Source organism: Lithobates pipiens, unplaced genomic scaffold (genome assembly GCF_037356315.1).
Source record: "Lithobates pipiens isolate NorthernLeopardFrog02 unplaced genomic scaffold, aLitPip1_a1.2 Scaffold_13, whole genome shotgun sequence".
NCBI classification, from domain to species: domain Eukaryota; kingdom Metazoa; phylum Chordata; class Amphibia; order Anura; family Ranidae; genus Lithobates; species Lithobates pipiens.
This window is the reverse complement of record NW_027507718.1, coordinates 208,227,615-208,254,414: the sequence shown is the minus strand read 5'-3', so window position 1 is coordinate 208,254,414 and position 26,800 is coordinate 208,227,615. Positions and strand designations below refer to the sequence as shown.

Here is a 26,800-nt window from a genome sequence, read left to right as displayed (position 1 = left end):
CTGTGGGATGTTTAATGGTCAAATATTACCTGATTCTCATATCACTGCCTTCCTTTAAATTGGTAGTTTATATGTTTACATTTCTGTGCAGATATTGTGCTATGCATGTCTAAAGGCCCGATAAATAATAAATGTTAGTTGACCAAAAGTGTTACTTAACCCAGGACCCTGCATTCACTATATCTGGTCTCCCACAGTACACAGAACATGGACATGCAATTATATTAGTATATATAAACCACTAAATACCTTTTCTCTTTAGCAGTATATAGCAGTCTTGTGATTTCTATCAGTCTCTGGCCGAGCACTGGTTAAAGCTTGTTAGAGGGGTTTTCATTCTCCTCTGACTGTCCTATGAGGATGCAGGACCCCTGCCCTCTTTTTGGACAGTGCTGATTGGCTCTGTGCTGATCACATGTATTCTCTCAAAACAAAAACCTCTCTAGCAATACACACCAAACTGAGGATGTGCAGAGTGCCTCTTAGGGCTCTGTTCTATCAGCAAATGATAAACAAGGGGAGAGAGAGAGGGTAGCAGCAGATGAATTAGGGACAGTAAAATAAGGGGCGGATCAGGGAAGATAAGATCAAACAGCCTTTTTACACAATGCGGAGCATTAACCCTTTAGGTTCCACAGAGAGTATAACAAGCATATTTTACTGCATATACAGACTGATTTTACTGTTGTGAGTTTAGTAACACTTTAATACCGATGAAGACAAAACCTATCAAGATCAAGACCTATCAAGACAAGATAAGGCAATCCAATCCATATGTCCAGGCTGTACACAGGACCTTAGCTTCTCTGTAAGCCCAGATAAAGGTATGCTCCCTCAAGGCACTAAGCCCCAAATGCAAAAGCTTCTACTGCCATTTCAAACTTTAGAATTTGATAGTATAATAAGAATGGATGAAATGGACAATAAAGAAAGGGTTTAATCTTGACTTGGGAGTTCCTTGGTATAGTCTGAACTTAGAATCCAAGGGGCTCCACAGAAACAAATACAAGCATTTGCAGCTGTGAAAACTTAAGCACATATGGCAAAAACCCGGCCGGGGCCTTTTCCTCAGAGGGTTCTCACCAGATGATCCAATCTCCAAATGATCTAATTGGCACCTCTTCTGTAAAGGTCTCCCAGCCTCAGCCCTATTGCCTTAACTATCCACTGATAACAAGTGATATGATGTTTGGCGATTGGATCGTCTGGTGAGAACCCTCTGAGGAAAAGACCCCGGCCGGGTTTTTGCCATATGTGCTTAAGTTTTCACAGCTGGTAAGCGTGCATTGCACTCGGTGGTGGGATCCATTCAGCACAAGTCACCATATTGTGGAAATAATTACAAGCTGTCACTTGATTTCTTCATGGATTGTGGACTTATTTATTACCTTTATTAGACATTTTCTCTATATCAATTTTTTATATGAATTTATTTATGAATTAATTTTCACTAGTATCAGAATGTTTCATTATTCTTGGTTCATAATAATTGATATTTATTTAATTCACTGTTTCACATTATTAATTGATTCATTTTTTATTTTATTTAATTATTTATTTAATTCATTAATCATTTTTAGGAGTGCAACCATTTTTGGATTTTTACTTCAATAGTAACACATGCAAATAATTTTCCATTTTAAAATCTTTTTTTTTTTCCCCGGACATTTTTAGAAATGACCTTTGTTGGGTTTCTCTGTGGAACTGGTGTAGTTAGCAGCTCCACTTAGGAAGGCTATGTACACAGTTCAGTAATGCTGTTACCATTTAAAGCATCTCCTAGTGGCAGAACATCCTAGTGCAGTGTGTAAACTGTAATTTTTTTCAAGAAAACTGTTCTCTGTGGAAAATGCAGAAATTAAAGCTGTAATAAACCCAAAAGCACATTGCAGCTTGCCAATCATTGAATTTGGTGGCTGCAATAAGTTTATTTTAGGCATTTCCCCTCTGTTTTCACCTGACCTGGCAAGTAACACACTTCCTGTATAAGCCCTTGTACACACTCTCGGACATTCCGACAACAAAATCCGTCGGATTTTGTCCGACGGATTTTGTCCAAAACTTGTGTTGCATACACACGGTCGGACAAAGTTGTCGGAAAATCCGATCGTTCAGAACGTGATGACGTTATTTCGTTACGACGGGACTACGTTCAGGCTAGTAGCCAATAGCTTTGGTCTAGGAATTTGATCTCAGCATGCGTGGCACTTTGTCCAATCAGAATTCTCTACACACAATCGGACAAAGTCCGATCGGATCATGTTGTCGGAAATTTTTATAGCCCAGCTCTTAAACTTTGTCCATCGGACTGTATCCATCAGAATATCCGATGGACAAAGTCAGATTATCCGACAACACAGTCCGATTGGACATTTTCCGTCGGAATGTCCGACCGTGTGTACAAGGGCTTAGAGTGCCCCCATTCTGGATGAATGAGCACAGGGACACGTTTTGGACAGCAGCACTGTCAGCCTGGGGGGAGGGGAGTGTTAGATGTATTGGCAGATTTCAATACACAAATTTAAGCCAAATTACAGCTAATACTTTATAAGCAGTTACAGCAACAGATTTTTACTTCCTTTTAAAATCAAGGTTTTAAATAAATAAATAAAACTGATCATTATAAGCACTCTGGCCAGTGGTAAATGGTTTGTCTCATCCCTGTAACTGATGCATCAATAAGAGAGCTTGTTCTTTTGAAAAACAACAGATTTACTGGTCAGATCACCAGATGAAAATAGTAGAAAGAAAGCCTAAAGCTCCATACACACTATCAGATTTTCTGCTGATTTTTGTCTTTAGATTTACCAAAACCATGTAGTGCAAGGGCCTGCCTGATTGAAACTCCTAAGGTTTGACCTCATATTATATGGTTTTGGTAAATCTGAAGGAGAAAATCTGCAGAAAATCTGACAGTGTCTATGGGGCTTAAAAAGAAAAGTAATGCATCCATGACATCTAAGAATTGGTTAGCTGCAATAGTTGATTTTGGGCTTAATACTGCTTTAATACACACGGAAAGTCATTTAAAAGCTCAATAGTTCTTAGACACAGCATACTGTATTTTAGATTTAGGTGTGGCCAAAGCTGAACATTGGATTTACACAAGCTAGAAAGTACAAGTTTACAATGGGCAATTTAAAGTTGATAAGGTTAAGATACTGCTTGGGAAGAACATTTCAGACCTTTTCTTGGTCATGAGCTTGTTTCTGAAAATGATATATGTTAATTACTCACTCCAGATGTTTGAGATGTTTATGTGCTGTGCTATTTAGGTCAATATGACACATGAGTATACTGTGCTAAGTGCATTTACCATGCCTTATGATCCTATCTGGATGTATGCACCTGGTTAATTCTAAGAAACAGATGCATAACTATCAGTTCTGTGACCCTGACTCAATCCACCATTAAAAACATATGTAGTTACATATTCATTGCACGCCCTTATACAGTTGTGACCCAGGTCTATAGTAATATGTGCTTTTAAGTAGTAGTCAACATGTGCAACAGGGTAGCATGCAACAAGTAGGCAACCTGTTATGGGGTCACTATATACCAATAAGTGTCACCATGATATTTCTCATTTAACTTATAAAAAGTGTAGAACAGATTAAACTTTTTTAAGCTTTAGATTGGATGAGGAAGGGATAAGACTTCTGTCAGATTTGTATTGCTGTGCCCCTCTGACTTTGTGTTTCACATTAAGGAAATCACACCTTTTCTGGGTTTTACCATAGCAGTTATCCATGTAGGAATATATTCCCTCTGTTCCCCTTCCAGTGACAACTGTCAAATCTGGGTTTTCGCTCCATTGTCCCAATTACTATTTCTAGTTAGTATAAATAGTAAGGGGGTGTTTTTCCAGTGGAGACCCAGACATTATAAAAAAAAATCTAACCCTTCTCCACATAATCCAAGATGAAAAGAAAAAACATGTCTTTTTCATTAATTAAAGGACCCAGAATCAGATGTGAATCGTACCTAACTAATTTATACTGCTGCCTACAGGAGGAATTGGACACTGGGAAACAAAAAAAAGCCATTGGCCAGACAGATAGAATCCCTCCCATGCTCATCATGCTTCAGTTTTTGGTGCTAGTAACCTAGAAGGATGGACATCTTTTCACTTCAAAGAAAATGTAACTATTTTTATTAAACAGTTTTTAACCTCTTCTTTCAAGCAAGGCTTCATAATTTTGCTTCTGAGCTGAACTCTTAGACCCCTTTCACACTGAGGTGCTTTTCAGGAGCTTTCACGCTAAAAAAAGCACCTGAAAAGCTCATGAAAACCTATTTCCATTAAACTCAATTAATGTTTTCACACTGGGGCAGGGCACTGGCAGGGCGGTGAAAAAATGCCCCTCTCTATTGAAATTAATGGAAAGCTCTTCAAAAGCACCTGAAAAGCTCTTCAAAAGCACTCAGGGTTTTACTGGCAGTTTAGAAGCGCCTCAGTGTGAAAGGGGCCTTATGCAGCAGATCAGCTAATCCTCTGCGCTGCCTTACCCAGACTTCACCAGACTGAAGATAGTAGCACTTGGCTGTAATGTGACATTCTGGCACCAGACTCTGCTTCTGGCACTCCCTACTAGACACCTAGTATACTGGTTTATTAGCCAGGTAGCCAGGACAGTGTGTAAAATTCCTGGAATGAGATATTGTTCACTTGACTCTGCATACAACACTCTGTGGTATCCTAATAGTATGCTTGTTTGCTGCAGAGTGTTCTCCAGGCCTACAACTAAGTTAAGTCTTTGGGGCTTTGCCCTATAAAGCACATGGCACAATATTAATTTTTTCCTGAAATTTTTTAGCCTAGTCTTTGCACAAAGAGTTAGATATTATGTAAACCCATAATTTCATATACCTAATATGTGCTCGCTGTACCATCCACTTGTATGAAAAAGTATCTGATTCTCTTAGTATTGCTTTCTGTGGTCAGTTCTGTTTTGCTGAGACCTCAGTGTGCTCTCCTCAAAAGAATCGGACTTGTCCTTACACACACTCTCTATACTACCTCTTCCTGCCTTTTCAGTTTGAGGTAGTCTTCCTGCCATTTCTCTACTTGCATAGGTCACCTGGTTTTACCTTGTGAGGGTTTGTCCTTGCTGCTGCCTACAGACATCTCTAGCCCTATAACTTCTTCTGCTTTCAGCAGCTGGTTTGGTAAGAACAGTTGGCACAAACCCTGTCAGACAATGTCCAGGGGACAGTCTAGATTCTACAAAGGTTTGATTAGTTTCTAAACTTTCAGAAATCGGCACTGGAACCATCCGATTTCTTGGAGGATGTGGGTCTCACACGATACTGCTCATTCTAGAGCCTTTCTTCCCCAAAGGAAACTGCAAAACGCTCTGCACCCATATTCAGAATTTTCTATCTAGGAGTCTGGAAAATTCTTCCTTCTGTTGTCCTAGAAGTTTATTATAACATATGCTAGCCTGACAGTCTGTAAAGGTGTCCTAGACACCTTATTGCTGCAAGTGACTTGAACACTGCAAGAATCTAATCACTCTCAACTCCAGAATGCGGATGGGAAGAGATGATTCTTCCCACCCGCATTCTGGAGCTGTGAGTGATTAGATTCTTGTTCCTTTCAACACTGCACCTTTTGCCTGAAGATTATCCAATCAGGATTTTGTTGAACAATGTCACAGCAGCAGCATACATCAATCATCAGGGAGGAACCAGGATTCCTGCTGCAGTGCATGTTCCAGTTGTGTCCACTGTTCACATTCCAGGTGTGGACTTCTTCAGTTGACAGCAACTAGGCTAATGGTCTTTTCATCTAGAGGTTTTTCAGGACTTCTTTTGCAGGTGGGGGGAGGGGGGGGGGGCACTGGATGTGGACTTTCTGGACTTCATATTCAATAAAAAACTGAATAAATTGGTATCCAGAAACAGATCTTTTGGCAGTGGCAGTGGGTGTTCTATTGGCTCAGTAGGAACAGTAAGACCTGATCTATGCATTTCCTCCACTGAAAACCCTTACTTGTCTACTCCAGAAGATTGAAATGGGGGGCATTCCAGTAATTGTCATTGCACGGAACTATCTGAGATGAATGTGGTACTTTGATCTCACCAAGCTCTTGGCAGACAGCCTATGGGCTCCTCAAGGTCAACCGGGTTTACTGTTCTAGGGAAAAGTTAACCACGGTTGCTGGCTTTGACAGCATGATTGTTCAGTCCTTAGAGATAGGGGCCTTTCTATTTCAATAATTCCTAAGCGCTTATCAGTTAACTATGAATGTTCTGACTTTAGCCGTGCTGTCAAGGCTGATTGTTTATTACTGCTATTTTTCTTCTACTCTGTGAAGGCTATGTTATCTGTCTCGAAGCCTTCGCGGATATATGACTTGTGTTCATAATACTTTTCTATTTTATTTTATTGTCACTCAATATAGTTAGTAACTAGGCAAGCATAAAATGGATTACCAATGGTAATTACACAATTTGTACAAAAAGTGATTAACAGTAAGTACTAGGCATAAGATGACATTTGGTTTCCAGATCAGCATAAACAGTAGCAAGGCCACCTCAAGTGCAGCAGTGAGCAGTAGTAAAGTTGAATCTACTGAGTGCTGGAACTATACTGCTAGAGTGCATTTATGGTGGAAATGCTAGGTCTAGACCACCTGGGTATGCACTGTCCAGAAGAAAAGGGGGATGGTAGCGGAGGGGCCATGAGAACAAAGGGGGCTTGCAGAATACTATTACAGGAGGGGCAGATCTTTGAGATGTTCTTCTGCCGGCTATCACTGGGGCCCTTTAAGAGCATCTTTGCACCTAACGACAGTCACAATTAACATGCATGCAGTATAAGTACTGTATAGTCTGAGCACAGGTGCAAGGTAGATGTGGTTCAGATTGCGATAAAGGTTCAATATAATGTGGTATAGGGTTGGTATGGCTTCGCTCTAGGTTTGGAATAAGTGCGGTATAGTGTGCAGTATGGGTGCAGTATGGATTAAGTATACTTGGTGTCCTGCTCTCAGTGACTCAGTCCTTGGTAGCAGTATCAGCAGTGGGTGAATAGCCCTCTCACCAGTATTCTACAGTAAGCATTCTCTGTTGAAGGGAGGCTACCTCAGTCTTTCCTTGAAGGCCTCTGGTGATCAGCTGTGGGAAATAGAGGTTGAGTGGACGCTTCAGTCTCCCTGCTGCAGCAGTACAGGTGCTATGATGTGGGTGGGGCTGCACTACCCCAGGTGTCCTCACTCCCAGTCTCAGGCTTGGATTTGCGCTGTCATGGTCTCCCGCTAGCAGACGAATAGCCAAACAGAGGTGGTCTCTCTCAAACTCCCTCAATGGCAAGAGGAAGAGCTTTCCTGGACAGTTTAATAAAAATCATCTCTTCACTTCACTTACTGCACAGTGCCTGTTGGGATTTGTATTGTAAGGAGTCCATTTGTCCCATTATATGGGTGCTAAAGTCTCAAACTACAGTTCTCATTATTCTCAGCGCGCTGCATAGAAGTCTATGGGCTTGCTTGGCTGTAGCTCTCCCCCTGCTGGCCAGAGGAAAATGGGGCAACAAAGCTTTAGATAGAAGAATAAAAGGCAATGTATCTTTCTCTATATTGCTGTAGCCCAGCCCAATATATAATCAAAAGTGAAGGTAAAAGAAAATCCCACATTTTGGGTTCACAGTAGAATAGGAATAGAAGAAAAATCTTCCAATGAAGATACTAGTTTTGGTGACCCTGGTGACACCCCAGGATTCCCTCGCTTTGCAGGGATATCATCACACTTCCTCTTTTGGCTATGGGACAGAAGGTGAAGGGAAATCTCCCCAAAGGTATACAGATAGCTATAAAAACTGACAGGGTTTATAACCCTCCCTTACTCCCTGCCTTTACACACACATAAACTTTAATGGCATCCCAGTCTTAGTCTGTAGGGTTCAATATTGAGTTGGCCTGCCCTTTGCAGCTATAACAGTTTCAAATCTTCTGTGAAGACTGTCCACAAGGTTTAGGAATGTGTCTCTGGGAATGTTTGACCATTCTACCAGAAGCACATTTGTGAGGTCAGGCACTTATGTTGGACGAGAAGGCCTGGCTCGCAGTATCCACTCTAATTCATCCAAAGGGTGTTCTAGTATTGACACAAGAAAGCTATTTCTTAACAATTTAATATTTTTTCAGACTCCATCGGAGACCCACCCTATGTTACTTTTTTAACACCATTGAGAATCCAGCTTCTTGGGGAATTTGTGTTTGGGTGTTCACCCCGCATTCAGTGTGGCTTCCTCAGCTCCCAGGACAGACAGCCTACGTTTAGTGGCCTCTCCTGAATTGCAGTAGCACATACCTCACAATCCCAGTTCCATGTAATCACTTTAGCCATAATGTCTTCTTCTTCCTTCCTGCCTTCTCTCATGTTGGAGTTTCAACTAGAACTTATTGTTTTATATTTCTTGCAGTGTAGTGGATGCATTTGCTCCTGATGAAGTGTTTAAATAACATGCAACGCGTTGAGCATTGATAGGATGCACCATGTTTTTATACTATAATTATTGCATATACCGTACTATACAATCACTGCTAATTAATTATTTTCATACGGAGTATTTACTCCTTACATTGGTTACGGGAATGTGCTGCTATTTCGCTTAATATGAGTGTATACGTTTATGAACTGTTTGGAATATGTGCTTACAATTTTCATTTTATGTATTCATGAACTGTACTTTATCCATCTGTGTGTGTATATATATATATATATATATATATATATATATATATATATATATATTTAATAGCTTTGCTATATATTTCATACTGAGTGCGATTTTATACCCTCTTTATGAAAAATAAATTACGATGCTTAGCCAACTTTACGTATATTACCTTACTTGATAGCCACTTGCCTCACACAACTCCCTCTCTCTATATTAAATTGAATCAGGGATGGAGGCACATAGTACACTGTATGTGCATCATGCAAAGTCCCAAACCCCCTCCCCCCCCCCCCCCCCTTTTTAAGGTAGTGGGGATCTTCACAAACTTTTCAAACTTTAAGACTTCAACTTTTAGAATAATAGGAGTAGGCTAGAAATGATTGAAATTCAATGTGGAAATGCTAAAGAAATTTGACCACAGTTGCACTTTTCACACTTTCTTGTCAAGGCACATTCTACTAGACCAGTACATTTTCTTGGACTCCTCATCATCAGGTATGTGTTTCTCAGTTTTGCAAAGATTCCACCTGGTCACCTGGTTTCTAAATCGATGATGAAATGTAGCAAACTCCGGCTTCTGACCTGATCTGTTATGCTAGGAAGGAGGATGGTTTGGGGAAGGGGTAATATAAAACTTGGGTAGTGTGGGTCCCACAGTTTGCAACCATAATCTTTTATAATCCCCCCCTTCCCACAAGATGATATGGAACAAAGGAACCAAGGGTAAGTATACAGAAATGCATAGTTTTTATCTCAATATTTCTAATATTGCTTATTTGCAAAGACTGTCATTTATGTGTAAGTCCAGCAAAAGACGTGCTTTTAAAAGACTCAGTCACCGATGTAAGGTAAAAGTGAAATACAGAAAAAAAACAGCCTCTTTCTTTCTTGCATGTCATAGCCCTATACCTATCCCGTTTTGGAAGTGTCTGAGTACTGTCTGTGCTGGCCCAGCTCCTTTACCCCTCTCCTCTTCTTTCTGCATAACCTTTTATATAACTGCCAGGGAAGGTGTGAAGGGGAATATTATAGTGGGGTTAATTTACTAAAACTGGAGAGTGCAGGCTTTGCATGGTAGTCAGTCGTCTTCTAACTTCAGCTTGTTCAATAAGGCTTTGACATAAAAACCTGGAAGCTGATTGATTTCTATGCAGAGCTGCGCCAGAATTTTTACTCACCAGTTTTAATAAATCAACCCTACAGTGTCAACTGAAGCCCCATACACACTATCAGATTATCTGCTGAGTTTTTCCTTCAGATTTACCAAAACCATGTAGTACAAGGGCCTGCCTGATTGCATACAAATTGAAACTCCTAAGGTTTGTCCTCATATTATATGGTTTTGGTAAATCTGAAGGAAAAAGTCAGCAGATAATCTGATAGTGTGTATGGGGCTTTAGTGGAAACTGGTGCTACTGACATCACATCCAAGATAGCAGCACCGAGTTGAAGTCTCAGGGCTTTTGTATGTCTACAGGTCAATAATATAAAGGTACATATCCTCCTATAGGAAGATTGTTGTTGAAATGAATGGTGCAGTGACATGATCTCTTTAAGCATGCAAATGAATGTCTTTGATGTGCAGCCCCAGTGAGTGAAATGTGTTTGATTAGTTTCTTTGCTCTTCTGTTTTGCAGTTTTTATAACTGGGAAACCCATGTTTCGACTTCAAATGCAAGTCCAAATTACCAAGTGATTGCAGAAAATTCATCCGGATTACTGTTCAAAAATAAGAGGGACAGGAAAATACTAAACGTGGATCCTAAGGTAAATATTTTTCTCAGAGCAAAGCGGCAATTTTCACTTCTCCTCTCACATTACCATCTGTTTTAAGGATTCCGTACTGTTTTTATTGCCTGTGTTTCATGGCTTTACAAGTGGTATCACTTAGCAACTTGAGGACTAATATTGTCACTCCTTTGTGTGTTTATATATTTAAGGATCTGTTTGAAATGAGGGATCTGCACGGTCTTTTAAACATCAGAGAGTCATTGTTCATGGCTCAGTCACATGTAGAAATATGTATTCCTTGTTTTTTTAAGTTGTGTAAAAGGGAATCCATCATGGAACATTTTCATTATACACTTTTAAATATACAGGCGTATCAGGTAGTTCATTAGGAAAGCAAATAAATGTCAGTTTTGTGGTATTTTAAAACATAGTTCCTGAGTTACAGTGTAGTTATAGTGAAAAATGATCTGTATAAAGTGTGTTCTGTCCCTATTCTTAACATTGAAAAGAACACTTCATCCAAAATAACACTCCCTTATTGCATTTAGAATAACATTACTGTGGCACAGGGAGGATTTGCCACCATCATTCCTTTCCATCATTTACAAAACTCTTTTCCGTTTGTTTCAACAGTGTCCTGTTTTCAAACAAAAACAGATTAACAGAGTAAGTGTACCCCAGTAGGTTGTGCTTGTGACGCTCTAATAGAACCAAAAAGTTCTCCTCTGAACCAGTGAAGTGGTCATTCATGCCGGATCCTAATGTCGCTTGAACCTTTAAAAAAATAGTGTCATTTGGGGTAGAGTTACACATTTTGGTTCTAACAGACTTTAACAAAATGCCAAAAAGTGTGTACACCGCTCAGGTGAATGAATAATCAGTAATCCAAAGTGGGTGCCGGCCTCGCCTCGCCACCATGAAGTCACAGATACAGAGAAGAATTGGTCACACAACACACCACGGAGCTTGAACGAAGTAAAATCAAGTTTGTGGTGCTGTCCGGCTGAGTCTTCTCCTATATCTCTAATAGACTTTAGCCCCAGTAGATAAAAGCATACACTTTTGACCATTTTCTTGCATCAAAACTAGCTTTCTATTGGCTAAAAATATATATTTTTTTAATTTACTCAAGCCTGAAATGCACAAAAATGTATTTACAAAAGCTGAAAAAAAAGGCTGAAAAACCACCAAAGAATCTCAGATCAAGTGTGAATGGGGCCTTAGTCCCTTCTCACCATAACCTTCTGGGTTACACGTTCTCTGTGCCTCTTAAGCCCCACTCCATAGAAGCTATTCATTCCTAACATGCACTGATGATGTTCAGCAACACCGAAACAGGTATATGCAGTTTGTAATAAATGTCTCTTTAACATTATTGGTAATCCGCTGAATGATCAGACAGGGAGTAATTGTAACTTGCAGTTTACTAAACAGGGGCAAAACTAGAAGCAATAATGCAAAATGGGTTTAGTATAGCAAAGAACATGTATAGACTGTAGCATAATACAAAATAGATTATGAAAGTTGCACAAATATGGACTCTTTACTAAAATGTCACTGTCACTCAATCAGGGCAACATGTGGCTACATAGAAAGTCTCTAAAAGACTCTATAACAACTGAGAGTTTAGATGGGAATCATTACATCAGTAAAACAGTTCAGAACATAAACATCTACTTGTGTTTATCTTCATAATCAGCATCCTACTGCAGGGTAATTCTGGTAATACAGGCGAACAGCTGGAGGCATCCAAAGTCCAATTACAAAGGACCCCCCCACTGGAACTAAAATACTCATATCATTTGGGGAAGAGCTCCCTACACTAATTGGGTCTAATAGAGCACTTGCATGGTGTTAGGCTCCTGCTTGGCTGCCCACATGCTGGTTCTAACAGTGGAGGGTTGCTCATATGGCTGTGATTCACTTGCCCAGCTACCTCTGGCTCATAAGGTGTTTCCTTTCTGAGCTGCTGAGGGAGGAAATGGGTGTGCCTAGGAACCCAGAAAGGGAGTTGTGGGAAATAGAGTTAAAGGTGCCTGCCCCTGCATCTGAGCATGGTGAGTAGGGATGAGCCGAACACCCCCCGGTTCGGTTCGCACCAGAACTTTCGAACGGACCCCAAATTCGTACGAACGTTAGAACCCCATTGAAGTCTATGGGACTCGAACGTTCGAAATTAAAAGTGCTAATTTTAACGGCTAATATGCAAGATACTGTCCTAAAAAGGGTTTGGGGACCTGGCTCCTGCCCCAGGGGACATGGTTCAATGCAAAAAAAAGTTTTTAAAAAACGGCCATTTTGGCGGGAGCACTGATTTTAATGACGATTAAAGTGGAAAAAAAAAGTGAAATATTCCTTTAAATATGGTGCCTGGGGGGTGTCTGTAGTATGCCTGTGAAGTGCCACGTGTTTCCCGTGTTTAGAACAGTCCCTGCACAAAATGACATTTAACGGAAATAACGTCATTTAAAGCTGCTTGCGGTTTTAATGTTATATCTGGTTCCTGCAATGGTCCTGGTTGAAAATCATTGAGAAAAATGGCATGGGTAGCCCTCCCTGCCCATTACCAGCCCCTTTGGGTCTTGTACGCATATTAAGGGGAACCCCGTACCTATATTAAAAAAAGGAAATGCGTGTGGCCCCCAGGCCCTATATACTCAGAACAGCAGTATACAGGCGGTGCAAACAAGACAGGGACTGTGTAGGTTTGTTGTGTTAAGTTGAATCTGTTTGTAATTTTCCACTGGTACATTTTTAAAGTGTAACTCCAGTCGAAAAAAAATTTTTTAAGCTTTTTGGAAAACATAGGGAAGGGTTATCACCCCTGTATAATTTGTTTTGTCGTCCATCTTTTTTCATCTCACTTGCTGTTGTCTCCTTCCGTTTGCAAGTAGGAGATGTTTGTAAGTTGGATGTTTGAAAGTAGGGGCCTGCCCTATATGCTCTGCAGAAATGTCGGAACAAGGTGTTGGTTTTGCCACAACATTGTAAGCCCTCAAAGTGACTCTTGGTGCTGTGAACGATTATATCAAGAATTGTAATTACATGCCATTGTTGAACAGTGGTAGAAAAATTGACCTTTGGTGGTTGTGGTGCTGGTGCCACAAAACTATAAGTCCTCACAGTTACTCTGGGTGGGCACAGGAACGGGCCCTCCTGTGAAATATTATATCAAGAATTGTAATTACATGTCCCTGTTAAACAGGGGAAGAAAAATTAGGCCTTAGGCACTGGTGCTGGTGCCACCACACTGCAACCTCTCCCATATACTCTTGTTTTATTGCAGGAATTAGCCCTGCTGCAAAGCATTGCATCAAAAATTGTAATTAAACGCCCCTGTTAAACAGGGGCAGAAAAATTGGGCTTTAGGCACTGGTGCTGGTGCCATGACACTGCAACCTCTCCCATATACTCTTGTTTTATTGCAGGAATTAGCCCTGCTGCAAAGCATTGCATCAAAAATTGTACTTAAACTCCCCTGTTAAACAGGGGCAGAAAAATTGGGCTGATGGCATCACCCAGAAACAGAAATGTTCTTCCAACATATCATCGGAGGAGGAAGAGGATAGACAATCAACACAGCATAGGCAGTCTTGAAGGCATGTGATATTTAAAAAAAAAAATTCGGTTACATCAGCTTCAGGGGCTTGGTAGCTGTGGGTGATCCAAGACTGATTCATCTTGATGAAGGTCAGTCGATCAACTGATTCGGTAGACAGCCGCACCCTGTGATTGGTAACAAAGCCACCAGCAGCACTGAAGGTGCGTTTCCAAAGAACGCTGGATGCAGGACAGGCCAGTAGCTCAATTGCATACTGTGCAAGCTCTGGCCAGTGATCCATCCTCAAGACGCAGTAAGCCAGAGGATTTTCAGTGGGAAAGATGTGCAAGTCTGACCTTGCCCCTAGGTATTCCTGCACCATGTAAATCAGACGCTGGCGATGGTTGCTGGAACCGATCATACCTTGGGGCTGCGGACTAAAAAATTGTCTGAAAGCATCAGTCAGACGGCCACCTTCTCCACCGCTCCTTCTGACCGATGCCTCAGCAACACGTTGTCCAGGACCAGGAGTTTGTAACCTCCCAGTCTCTGGGAACGCGTTGCACAGACCTTTCTGCAAGGCCTCCCGGAGATGTCTCATCCTCTGGTCCCTCTGCGATGGCAAGATAAGGTCGGCAACCTTACCCTTGTACCGTGGATCAAGGAGAGTGGCCAGCCAGTAATGGTCCCTCTCCTTGATCCGAAGAATACGAGGATCCTTCCGCAGGCTTTGCAGGATCAGGGAGGCCATGCAGCGTAGGTTAGCTGAGGCATTCGGTCCGGAGTCCTCTGGGTAACTAAGGACAACATGATCCGCAGCTACCTCCTCCCAGCCACGTACAAGTCCACGTGTTTCTTGGGACTGTAAATCATCCCTACAAGACTGCTGCTGCTGCTGCTGATGCTGAGTGCCAGCCTCCACCTCCATGCTGACACAATCATCCTCCTCCTCCTCTTCCTCCTCCTCATCCTCTTCCTGTGTGATGGGTGGCACAGCAGGAACACTGTCTGAATAAAGGGGGCCTTGAGAGGCAAGGAAGTCCTCCTCTTCCTGCCTCTATTCTGCCTCAAGTGCCCTGTCCATTATTCCACGCAGCGTATGCTCCAAGAGGTGGACAAGAGGTACAGTGTCACTGATGCATGCACTGTCACTGCTCACCATCCTTGTGGCCTCCTCAAACGGTGACAGGACAGTGCATGCATCCCTGATCATGCCCCACTGGTGTGGTGAGAAAAAACCGAGCTCCCCTGACCCTGTCCTGGTGCCGTAGTCGCACAGGTACTCATTGATGGCCCTCTGCTGCGTGTGCAGCCGCTGCAGCATGGCCAACGTTGAGTTCCACCTGGTGGACATGTCACATATAAGGCGGTTCTTGGGCAGGTTCAACTCCTTTTGGAGCTCAGCCAGCCGAGCACAGGCATGAAATGATCGGTGGAAATGCACACAGACTTTCCTGGCCTGCTTCAGGACATCCTGTAAGCCGGGGTACCTGCCCAAGAACCGCTGCACCACCAGGTTAAGGACGTGAGCTACACAGGGCACATGGGTCAGTTGTCCCTGTCGGAGGGCGGAGAGGAGGTTGGTGCCATTGTCGCAAACCACCATTCCTGGCTTAAGCTGGCGTGGCGTCAACCACCTCTCGGCCTGCCCCTGCAGAGCTGACAAAACATCCGCCCCAGTGTGGCTCCTGTCCCCCAAACAAACCAGCGCAAGCACGGCATGGCATAGTTTTGCCTGCTTACTTGCGTAGCCCCTGGAACGCCTACGGAGCACCGCTGGTTCTGAGGACAGAGCACTGGAAGAGGCCATGGAGGAAGAAGAAGAGGAGGGGGTGGAGGAGAGAGGTGTGTCACAACCAATAGTAGCATTTTGGAGGTGTGGTGGCGGAACAACCTCCAACACTACTGCACCTTGTCCTGCATCCTTCCCAGCTGCCAGAAGAGTGACCCAATGGGCCGTGAAAGACAGGTAACGTCCCTGTCCATGCCTGCTGGACCATGAGTCAGCGGTAATATGCACCTTACCGCTGACCGCCCTGTCCAGCGAGGCAAGGACATTGCCTTCCACATGCCGGTAGAGAGCCGGAATCGCCTTCCGTGAGAAAAAGTGGCGTTTGGGGACCTGCCACTGAGGAACCGCACATTGTACAAACTCACGGAAGGGGGCCGAGTCTACCAACTGAAAAGGCAGCAGTTGAACTGCTAGCAATTTAGCCAAGCTAGCATTCAACCGCTGGGCATGTGGATGGCTGGGAGTGAACTTCTTTCGCCGGTCCAGCAGCTGGGGCAGGGACATTTGCCTGCTATAATCGGACGTGGGTGTACTGCTAGCAGAGTGCCCGGAAGCACTTGGCTGTGACACACCTAATTCTACACCTTCATTCCTTTCAGAGCAGGTTTCAGTGAGGACTGAAGGTCTAGTGGGGTTGGAGATGCCAGCTGATGAGGAGCAAGGAGAGGGCCACTTTGTTCTTTGGTGTGGGTCTTTGAGGTACGCTTGCCAACGAGCTGCATGGCAGGTCAACATATGTCTGGTCAAGCATGTGGTGCCCAAGCGGCTGATGTTTTGGCCACGCGAGATACGCTTGAGACATATGTTGCAAATAGCAGCGGTGCGATCTGATGCACTCGTCTCAAAAAAGGCCCACACCAAAGAACTTTTAGAATAACGTGCAGAGGCAGCGCCCTGCACAGGTGGAGCTCTGCGGTGTGATTCAGTCGGTGTGCTGGCCCTAAGCTGGCCCCCGGAGGGCATCCTGCCTCGTTGGACATGTGCCTCCTCCTCCTCCTCCTCCTCTCTCCTACCAGGCACCCACGTGGAGTCAGTGCCCTCATCATCCCCTCCCTCTTCATCGCTGTAGCAAACCTGGCAGTATGCTGCAGCTTGTGGAACATGACTGCCAGATTGCTGTCCTTCTTGAGCATCCCCTCTCTCTGCATTCACGCTACTGCCTTCCTCTAGCTGAGTGTCATCATCAGAGGCTACAAAACACTGGGCATCCTCCTGGAGTATGTACCCAACACTGTGCTGAAAGAGTTCAGGAGACTCCTCAGGAGGACGTGGTGGGTCTAGGGAAGGAGTCACTGATGATAACATTGAGAGGAAGGAAGACGATGCGTTGGCAGCTGCTTTGCTAGTACCCTGAGACTGGGTGAGAGAGGATGAGAAGGATGAAGAGGGCTTGGTCATCCACTCTACCAAGTCATTGGTATGTTGCGGCTCAACATGTCCAGCTGCCGAAAAGAAGGACAAGCGTGTCCCATGGCCACGTGCTGATGACAATGCACCACGTCCACGACCAGCACTGTTGTCTCTAGACACAGAGCCTGCTTGCCCTCTTTTATCGGCTCGCGTCTGTCTGCCTCTCCTTGCTGGCCTTCCAGACATGGTAATGGCCTGAAGGGAGTTGGGTAAAAAAGCAGTTGGGTAGTGTATATTGTGCTAGAGGCACACAACACCCACTAACTCCTGCAGATGCCTTTATTATAGAACACCGGAGATAAAGGGGTATATACAGATGTATACTGTGCTGTGCTGGAGGCACACACAACTTCCAATAACTCCTACAGATGGCAAGTGGGCTCAAATAGAGAAGAGCTATGTAGCTGGATATAGCGGTATGTACTGGGTACAGAGCACGCAGACAGCACGCACAAGCTTCTAACACTACTGACTGCAAGCTCTATTATAAAAGATAGATCACTAGCTATATAGGTGAGGTGAATATAGCGGTGTATACTGCGGTCAGGGCACCCAGACAACAACCACTACACAACAGCAAGATCGAAAATCGTCCGAAAACGATCAGTGTGTACTGTGTTGAAGGTACACAGAACACCCACTAACTCCTGCAGATGCCTTTATTATAGAATACGAGAGATAAAGGGGTATATACAGATGTATACTGTGCTGTGCTGGAGGCACACACAACTTCCAATAACTCCTGCAGATGGCAAGTGGGCTCAAATAGAGAAGAGCTATGTAGGTGGATATAGCGGTATGTACTGGGTACAGAGCACGCAGACAGCACGCACAAGCTCCTAACACTACTGACTGCAAGCTCTATTATAAAAGATAGATCACTAGCTATATAGGTGAGGTGAATATAGCGGTGTATACTGCGGTCAGGGCACGCAGACAACAACCACTACACAACAGCAAGATCGAAAATCGGCCGAAAACGATCGGTGTGTACTGTGTTGAAGGTACACAGAACACCCACTGCTTCAGACGCCAACACACTACACAAGGCTGCCGCGCTGGTGGCCTTATATAGTGTGGGGCGTGCACTACACAGCCTGAGCTATGATTGGCCACAGGCATCCTGCCTGTGGCCAATCATGGCTCTCCTCGCTGCTGGCACTGCGATTGGCCAAGCATGTGGGGTCACAGTGCATGCTTGGCCAATCATGAGCCAGCAATGCACTGCGCCATCGCAGTGCATTGTGGGCCGTGAGCGCCACACGAATTTGGCGCGAACGGACCAAAACGTTCGGACTTCGCTGAACGGGTGAACAGCCGATGTTCGAGTCGAACGTATGTTCGACTCGAACACGAAGCTCATCCCTAATATTGAGTGAATAGACTACAGCTCTTTAATATAAGGCTGCATCTGTATTATACACTAGCGTTTCTGAATGTATAGCTAGCCATGTTGCAAAACAGTTTAATATGCACCACTCTGCCAGCATTCTTTAAGTGGTGATTAAATCTCTTATTTTTGGAATATGTGATGGAAGTGTGACATGTAAATAACTTCTGTTCTAAATTTATTCTACTGAGCTACAAATAATGAGAGAAAAACCAAAAAAAGCACACAGCTGTAGCCGGTTACTTGTTATCCTGCAAATATGAATTGCCCAACTGTCATACTCATTCACTTGTTTTAGAATTTTTGTGCAGTACTACTGTCACTCACAGTTACTTTTGAAGAGGCTATGTGCACTATTTTATATATACATGTTATATAGATTTGTGTTTGCTTTGTATTTGTTGTATTGACATTGTAGCTTTACATTGTCAGCTATATATTGTTTCGGCTGTTGCGCACAGTAAATTGTGTCATATCAAAGATATATATTATTTATTGTTCACCCATTTTTCTTTCTTTATTCATTCTTCCTAAAACACACTGACACTAACTGACACTGATACTAATTTAAAAAATGTTTTTCAAAAACCAAAACCAAAAATATACTGACGCTGACCTTTAACCTCAACCTTTGACCTCAACTTTTTCCTTGACCCTAACACTAACCATGGCACTGACTTAGATCTAGCCAATCAGAGGCTATCACAGTGATCAGGTGACCCAGAATCAGGAGTCCCGGGTCCCGATCTTTAGTAGGAGACCCGGGCTTTGGTGAGAGCCAGGTCCCTGGCTGGAAGCACGCCACGCACAAAGAGAGGTACACATAAATGTGTACCCAGCCCAGTGATGCCACATATATGTTTACCATCAGCGGTAAGGCCGCGTACACACGCGGGGTCTGTTCGCCCAACTTTGTCCGTCAAACAGTTTCGGCAAACAGTCCGCTCAAAATTAGCATGGACGGACATGGCCACACACGACGTACGAACAGTTTGCTGAAACCGTGCGCGATGACGTGAACGGCACGTACGACGGGACGAAAAATACGACGTCCTATACACTGCATTATAACTTTCGGCGTGAAAATCCTTTCTGAGCATGCGCGCAACTTTGTTTGACGAACAAGCCTACACACGCGGGGACTGTCCGCTGAAACAAGGTTTCAGCGGACAGTTTTTCGGAATTTCCGAAAAACCTTGTTCAGCGGACTGTTCGCTGAAACTGTCCGCTGAAAGCCCACACACGAGCGGACTGTCCGCTGAAACTTGGTTTCAGCGGACAGTTTCAGCGAACAGTCCCCCCGTGTGTACGCGGCCTAAGGGGTAAATGCATTCTATGCATTAAGGTAAAACACCTTTTAAGTTTCAGCTTCCCCCAACAGCCCCCCCCCCCCTCCAAATACTCACCTGAGCCCAATATTGGTCCAGCGCTGTGCATTCTGCAGCAGCTCTTCTCCCCTCTCCCCTCTCCCCTTTTCCCCCCTCTCCAACAGAATTTTAACATTACAGCCTGTCAGGTCTATAAACATGTCTGCAATGCTTTGTGGCCATGGCAGTTTTAACTTGGGCTGCATAATTTGATAGGCAATAGGCAGTGCCACCCTTTGAGGTCAATGGGAAACACTGCAACCACTGTTTAAAACTAAAATATATTATAGAGCTTTGATTTATGCTCCACATAAGCCTCTTTGCTTTGATGGTCCACCGATAATGATGAGTAATGAGACATCTGCCATTCCTAAAATACATTATTTGATGGCTGTTTGCTATATCACCCTTCCCAACCCTCTTTCTGATTTTAACAGCATTTGTGTTCTTTCTCCGAACTATATGCACCTTCTTACACAGATACTGTATGTGGTGAGTAGGTGTTATGTTGCCTCCACACTATTTTAACCCCTAAAAACTTGCACTACTGTGATTTAAGCTTGTGCATTGCACACAGTTGCAGAATGGTTGTGGCGCAGCCTTATTTAGTTGAATGGGTGGCATTCGGTGGGTGGACCTGCCTGCTAAATATAACAGTGGGAATATATTTTGCAACGATGCAATGCAAAGCATTTTGACCACAACATATGTACACCCCTGTCTGCTGTCTTTGCACCTGGAACTGTTCCTTCCTCTACTTTTAAAGGCTAAGTTCACCTTTGTTAACCTTTTTTTTCTAAATTCCAGCTCCCCTATGTACCAATATTTTATATTACCAATATTGTACCAATATATTACTGTACTTATTTTGCAATAAATAAAACAGCTTTCCATCAATTCTACACAGTCTTACCTTACTCTTTTCATACCTGTTTAAACACATTGCTCAATTACTTCTGCCTTATTTCCTGGTTAGACTTTAGGTCATGACACAGGAAGGAGTTGACCAGCTGAGGGTAGATGATGCAGGGTGTGTGCTAATGAGATCAGCTGGTCAACTTCTTCCTGTGTCATGACCTAAAGTCTGACCAGAAAGTAAGGCAGAAGTAATCAAGCAGTGTGTTTAAACAGCTATGAAGAGAGTTAGGTACTGTAAGTCGGTGTAGAATTAATAGAAAGCTGTTTTATTTTTGCAAAAGAAGTGCATTAATGCTATATTGGTAAATAGCAGAACTGAAAAAAAAGTTGGTTTAAATTGGCCATGCTGTAGTAGAATTTTGTTTGAAAGCTTTCATTTTCGAAACGTTTGCATTTTTAATCATTAGAGGGTCAGTTTGACATTTGTTTGTGACCATAATGACGAAAGAATTTAAGGGACCAGGATGGAAAATGTTTCCCAAACAAACATTTTCACTTGGGAAATTACATTTATTCCAAATTGAATTTTAAAAGCAAACACATTTTTGAAGATTTTTCAAACAACATTCATCAGATTTCTATTGGCATTATCAAATGTAGGGATGGGCGAACGGTTCAGCCCAAGCATGAGTTCGGGCCGAACATTGGCTGTTCACATGTTCGCCGAACAAACTGAATTATCAGGACGTTCGACTGTTTGTTCGGCCCGCCGAACGACCACAATGCACTGTTCCCCCACACAGTGCATTGAAAGTTCTGATAGACTGAAGCAATGAAAGCTTTGCTCAATCAGGGCACAGAGCACTGTCAGAGCCATAATTGGATGCTGTCATGATGACTCTATCCAATCATGGCCCATTGCTGTTAGTCCCGCCCCACACTTTAAAAGAAAACATTTTCAATGTGATATTGGCATGGAGAGAGATAGAACAGGGCTCTGTTCAGTGCTATTAGAGAGTTAGTGTGCTATTGTGATTCTATTGTCAGTGTAGAATATCAGTTTAGTGTGAATCTAGGCATAGTTCTGTGTGAGTGTAGTGCGACCATTCATCTTTACATTAGTGTGAATGTAGGGGTAGTTCAGTCAGTGTGAGTGTAGTGTGACCACAATTCAGCTTTACATTGGTGTGAATCTAAGGATAGTTCAGTCAGTGTGAGTGTAGTGCGACCATTCATCTTTACATTAGTGTAAATCTAGGGATAGCTCAGTCAGTGTGAGTGTAATGTGACCACCATTTATCTTTACATTAATGTGAATGTAGGAATAGTTCAGTCAGTGTGAGTGTAGTGACCATTTAACACAGTATATTTCATTGCGTTACTGCAGATTTAACACCGTACATGCCTTTTTACGCAGTTTATTTCAGTGCGTTGCTGCAAGTTTATATCTCTATTATAATTTATGATTTCATATTTCAAATGTTATCATACCCAGGATGTCTATTAGATTCTTGTTTGGACAGGTTTAAGTGAATTATTTCTAAGAATTACAGGCCTACCATATAAAACGCCAAATTTCCATGTAAAATAATGGCACCGCTTTCAGCACCTAAAATCTGAAATAATCATACCGCCAGGGATGTTAATGCTGTATATTTCAGTGCGTTACTGCAATTTTAACGCAGTATAGTTCAGTGTGTTACTGCAAGTTAAATGCCGTATATTTCAGTGCATTATCTTCCGTTTAATGCAGTGCATTTCTGTGTGTTACTACTTGCGTAACTTCGTATATTGCAGTGTGTTACCTTCCGTTTAAAGCGGTATAGTTCAGTGCATTACTGCAAGTGTAACGCTGTATATTGCAGTGCGTTACTTTCCATTTAATGCAGTATAGTTCAATGCGTTAACACCATATGCACGTTTAACACAGTATAATGCAGCGCATCAGTGCGGTTTTACTGTAATATATTATAGTGTATCAGTGGAGTGTGTCTGTGTAGTGACTACTCAAGTTAAAGTGCACCAAACACCACTTTCTAATGATTAAAGTGCATCCATGTACACATTTCCACATCAATATTACATTTTGTTAATAAGCACCCCCCCCCCCCCCCCCATCATGTCTAGGAGGATAACAAGGGGAGGCAGACATTCCCATGGCACCGTGAGGGGGCCAGCAGCATATGTGTCCACAGGCAAAGGTGGACATGGTCAGTCCTCAGGCAGGGCATCCTTTCCTCTGTTTAGTGATGTTGCCTGTGCTATCCAGCCACAGCATACAGATGAGGTGGCGGACTGGTTTACTAAACCATCCTCATTCTCCTCGTCCTCCATTACCCAAGCCAAGCAGAGACTGGTTCACAGCCCACTGCAGCTGCCAGAGTGGCTAAACCTCCCTCCTTGTCCACAGCTATTCCTGCCATAGCCCCAGCATCAGGTATGGAGGAGTCTGGTGAGTTATTTGAACACAGTGCCAGCCACTTGCTTGATGATGTACAGCCAATACTTGATTCAAATGTTGGTTCTGAGTTTGAGGTTGAGGAAGGCAGGAACATGAGCCTACAGAGAGGGGAGAACACCGGTACACAAATTGGAAGTGATGTTCACCCAGCCACAGTGTATTGCCAAGTTATCTCCAGTGGTAATGAGGATGGAGGAGATGATGATGGTGAGGTCACTGACAAGACTTGGGTGCCAGATAGAGCAGAGGAGGAAAGTGAGAGTGAGGCACAACCCCAATGAGGCAGCCATCATGAAAGAGTAGAGAGCAGCTACCCTATTCCATCACATTGTGGAGCTGCTATCTCCCAGCCCACTTCCCACAGCTCAGCTGTCCGGGCCTATTTTTAGCACATGTGCAGCTGATTGCACTGTTACAATTTGCAAACTTTGTCTCAAACACATCAAGCATGGCAAAAACACCAGTCATTTGGATACCCCATGCTTGACAAGGCATTTAACCTCCCACCACTCAGCCCCTTGGCAAGAGCACCTGAAAACCACACAAAAGGGGCACAAATGTGTTCCTCCTCTTTACTCACCCCAGTCTGCCACCGCTATACCTCATGACCTCTCAGCATCCTCCACTGACAGGGATGATGGTATAGCGCAGGGTATCCCAGGTCCTTGCAGAACATCTGCCAGCAGCACACCACCAGCTATAGACTAAAGCTGGCAAATTTGTCTGCCCCATCTGCTGCAGTGACAAAAAATAAATACAGTCACTACCACCCACATGCCCAGCGTCTGAATACAAGCTTGTCAAAGCTGATGGCTCTACAACTTCTGCCTTTCTGTCTGGTGGATTCTGCCCCCTTCAGTGAATTTACAGAATATGCTATACCTCAATGGCAGGATCCCAGTCACTATTGCTTTTCACGTAAGGCTATTCCAGCTCTGTACTATCATGTAGAAGGCAATGTTGTGGTATCGTTGGGCAAGGCAGTGAGCTGCAAAGTCCATGTTACTGCTGACACGTGGTCCAGCAAGCATGGTCAGGGACAAATTATTTTATTCACAGCACACTGGGTAACTCTGCTTGCAACTTGGAAGGATGCAGGACAGAGCTCAGTGCTGCTGCTTGTTAAGCCCCCACATCTCCATACAGCTAGTGGTGATGATGCGAGATTTGTCAGCTCTACCCCCTCCTCCTCTTCCTCCTCCATGCTCTCCTCTGCTGAATTGTCCTATGAACCACAAGTACCTCCTAAGCGTTCAAGGGGCTATTCAATGAGTCAGGCTAAAAGGTTCCATGCAGTGCTTCAGCTGGTGTGTCTAAGGGACTCGAAAGACCAATTTTTCCGCACCTGTTTGACAGGTGCATATCAGTTTAATTTTTGACAACAAGACCAATTCTTGTTTTCATCAAGAATACCTCAATAGGGTTAAGAACACTCAAAGACCAATTTTTCCACACCTGTTTGACAAGTGCATATTATTGCAATTTTTAACAGCAAGGCCAATTCTTGCTTTCATCAAGAGCACCTCTATAGGGTTATGGTGTGAAGGCACCACGACTTCCAAAAAACAATTTTTCTGCACCTGTTTGACAGGTGCATATCATTACATTTTTTGACAGCATGGCCAATTCTTGCTTTCCGCACCTGTTCCTTCTATCAAAGTCTGTGGAAGAGATATCAGAATTTATCCAAAAAATCTCTACTCCCTGTGCACTACATTGTAGCCTCATCATACAGACAGGCTCCTCAAGCTGTTGCTTGCAAAATAAAGAAAGCTTGCAGGGAAAATTTCATTTTTTTGGCTTTATAAATGCAATTATTGCTGCAGTAGCTTCTATACACAGTACAGATGTACAGGAATTTGTCATTTTTATGCTTTCACTTTAAGCATCAATAAATCACTGCTCATTTAAAAATTAAGTTTTTTACAAACTTTTTTTTTTTATTGATACATGTCCCCCAAGGCAGTACCCGGACCCCCATAGCCATTGTATGCCCAATTACTTGCATATAAGCCTTCAAAGTGGGAATTTTTGATTTTTCATGTTTGGGTCCCATAGACTTCAATGGGGTTCGGTATCCGGTTCCGAACTTTCACGATGTTCGAAAGTTCTGGTGCGAACCCGAACACGGGACCGTTCCCTAATCAAATGTAATAAAAAGATTTTTCATATGAATGTTCATTCAAATCTAGCAGTGTATGGCTAGCTTTAGGATCTTTCCATCACAAATAAAAAAATTAATTGCTGTCTATCCAACAGGTTAGACTATACTAAATATGTTTCAGTTGTTTTCTTCTTTAAAAGTAAATGATTAATTTTCTGTTTTTTATCCTCCTGACTGGCTGGCTTGATAAATGTTCATATAATGAATTCCATTCTTTATTAAACTGTGTAGTAAAGTTTGTTCAGTAGTTACCCAGTAATAGGGCCTAGATACTTCAAAGGCTGGGGAATGTTTAATAAGACAATACTGGACTATGCCAGGGATAGTTGTAAGTTGTGATTTAGATGTGGATGCTACTTGTTATTAGGCATACACTGAAGCAAACAAATTGTGGCCTTTCAGCCAATTTTCCTCTAAGCCTGGTAATGACATTGAAGTCCTTTTATGCCTCTGTCCAAGTTTTCTTGCTGCTTTATTAGTGAACCAAAGTAGAAAAAAAAAAACGATTTAAAGCATAACTGTGGTTAAGGCATAGACATTGAAGTATTTACATATTCTTAAAGCCCAATTTTGGTATTTGTTTAACCACTTTCAGACCGGACCATTTTGCTGGTAAATGACCAGAGGTCTTTTTACAATTTGGCACTGCGCTGCTTTAACTGGTAATTGCGCGGTCATGCAATGTTGTACCCAAACAAAATTTGCGTCCTTTTCTTCCCACAAATAGAGCTTTCTTTTGATGGTATTTGATTGCCTCTGCGATTTTTATTTTTTGCGATATAAATGGAAAAAGACCGCAAATTTTGAAAAAAAATGATATTTTCTACTTTTTGTTATTAGAAAAATCCAATAAATTCAATTTTAGTCATACATTTAGGCCAAAATGTATTCAGCCACATGTCTTTGGTAAAAAAAAAGTCAATAACTGTATATTTATTGGTTTGCGCAAAAGTTGTCACATCTACAAACTAAGGTACGTTTTCTGGAATTTACGCAGCGTTTAGTTTACGACTGCCTATCTCAGTTCTTGAGGTGCTAAAATGGCAGGGCAGTACAAAACCCCCCCAAATGACCCCATTTTGGAAAGTAGACCCCCTAAGGAAATTGATAAGTGGCATGTTGAGCCCATCGAATATTTTATTTTTTTGCCTCAAGCGATTGAATAATGACAAAAAAATATATATTTTTTTTTTTTACACAAAGTTGTCACTAAATGATATATTGCTCACACATGCTATGGGCATATGTGAAATGACACCCCAAAATAAATTCTGCTGCTTCTCCTGAGTACGGGGATACCACACGTGTGGGATTTTTTGGGAGCCTAGCTGCGTACGGGGCCCCGAAAGCCAAGAACCGCCTTCAGGTTTTCTAAGGGCGTAAATATTTGACTTCACTCC

General features: G+C 42.9%; 1 protein-coding gene across 1 annotated transcript in view; it reads left to right on the top strand.

Moving 5' to 3' along the window:
• Window positions 1-26,800, top strand: part of CFAP299 (cilia and flagella associated protein 299) — a 761,000-nt gene that overhangs the window by 711,411 nt on the left and 22,789 nt on the right. The window contains exon 5 of the mRNA XM_077476172.1: window positions 10,324-10,453. Within this exon, the coding sequence (XP_077332298.1) occupies window positions 10,324-10,453 (130 nt within the window). The remainder of the gene's footprint in view (window positions 1-10,323; window positions 10,454-26,800) is intronic.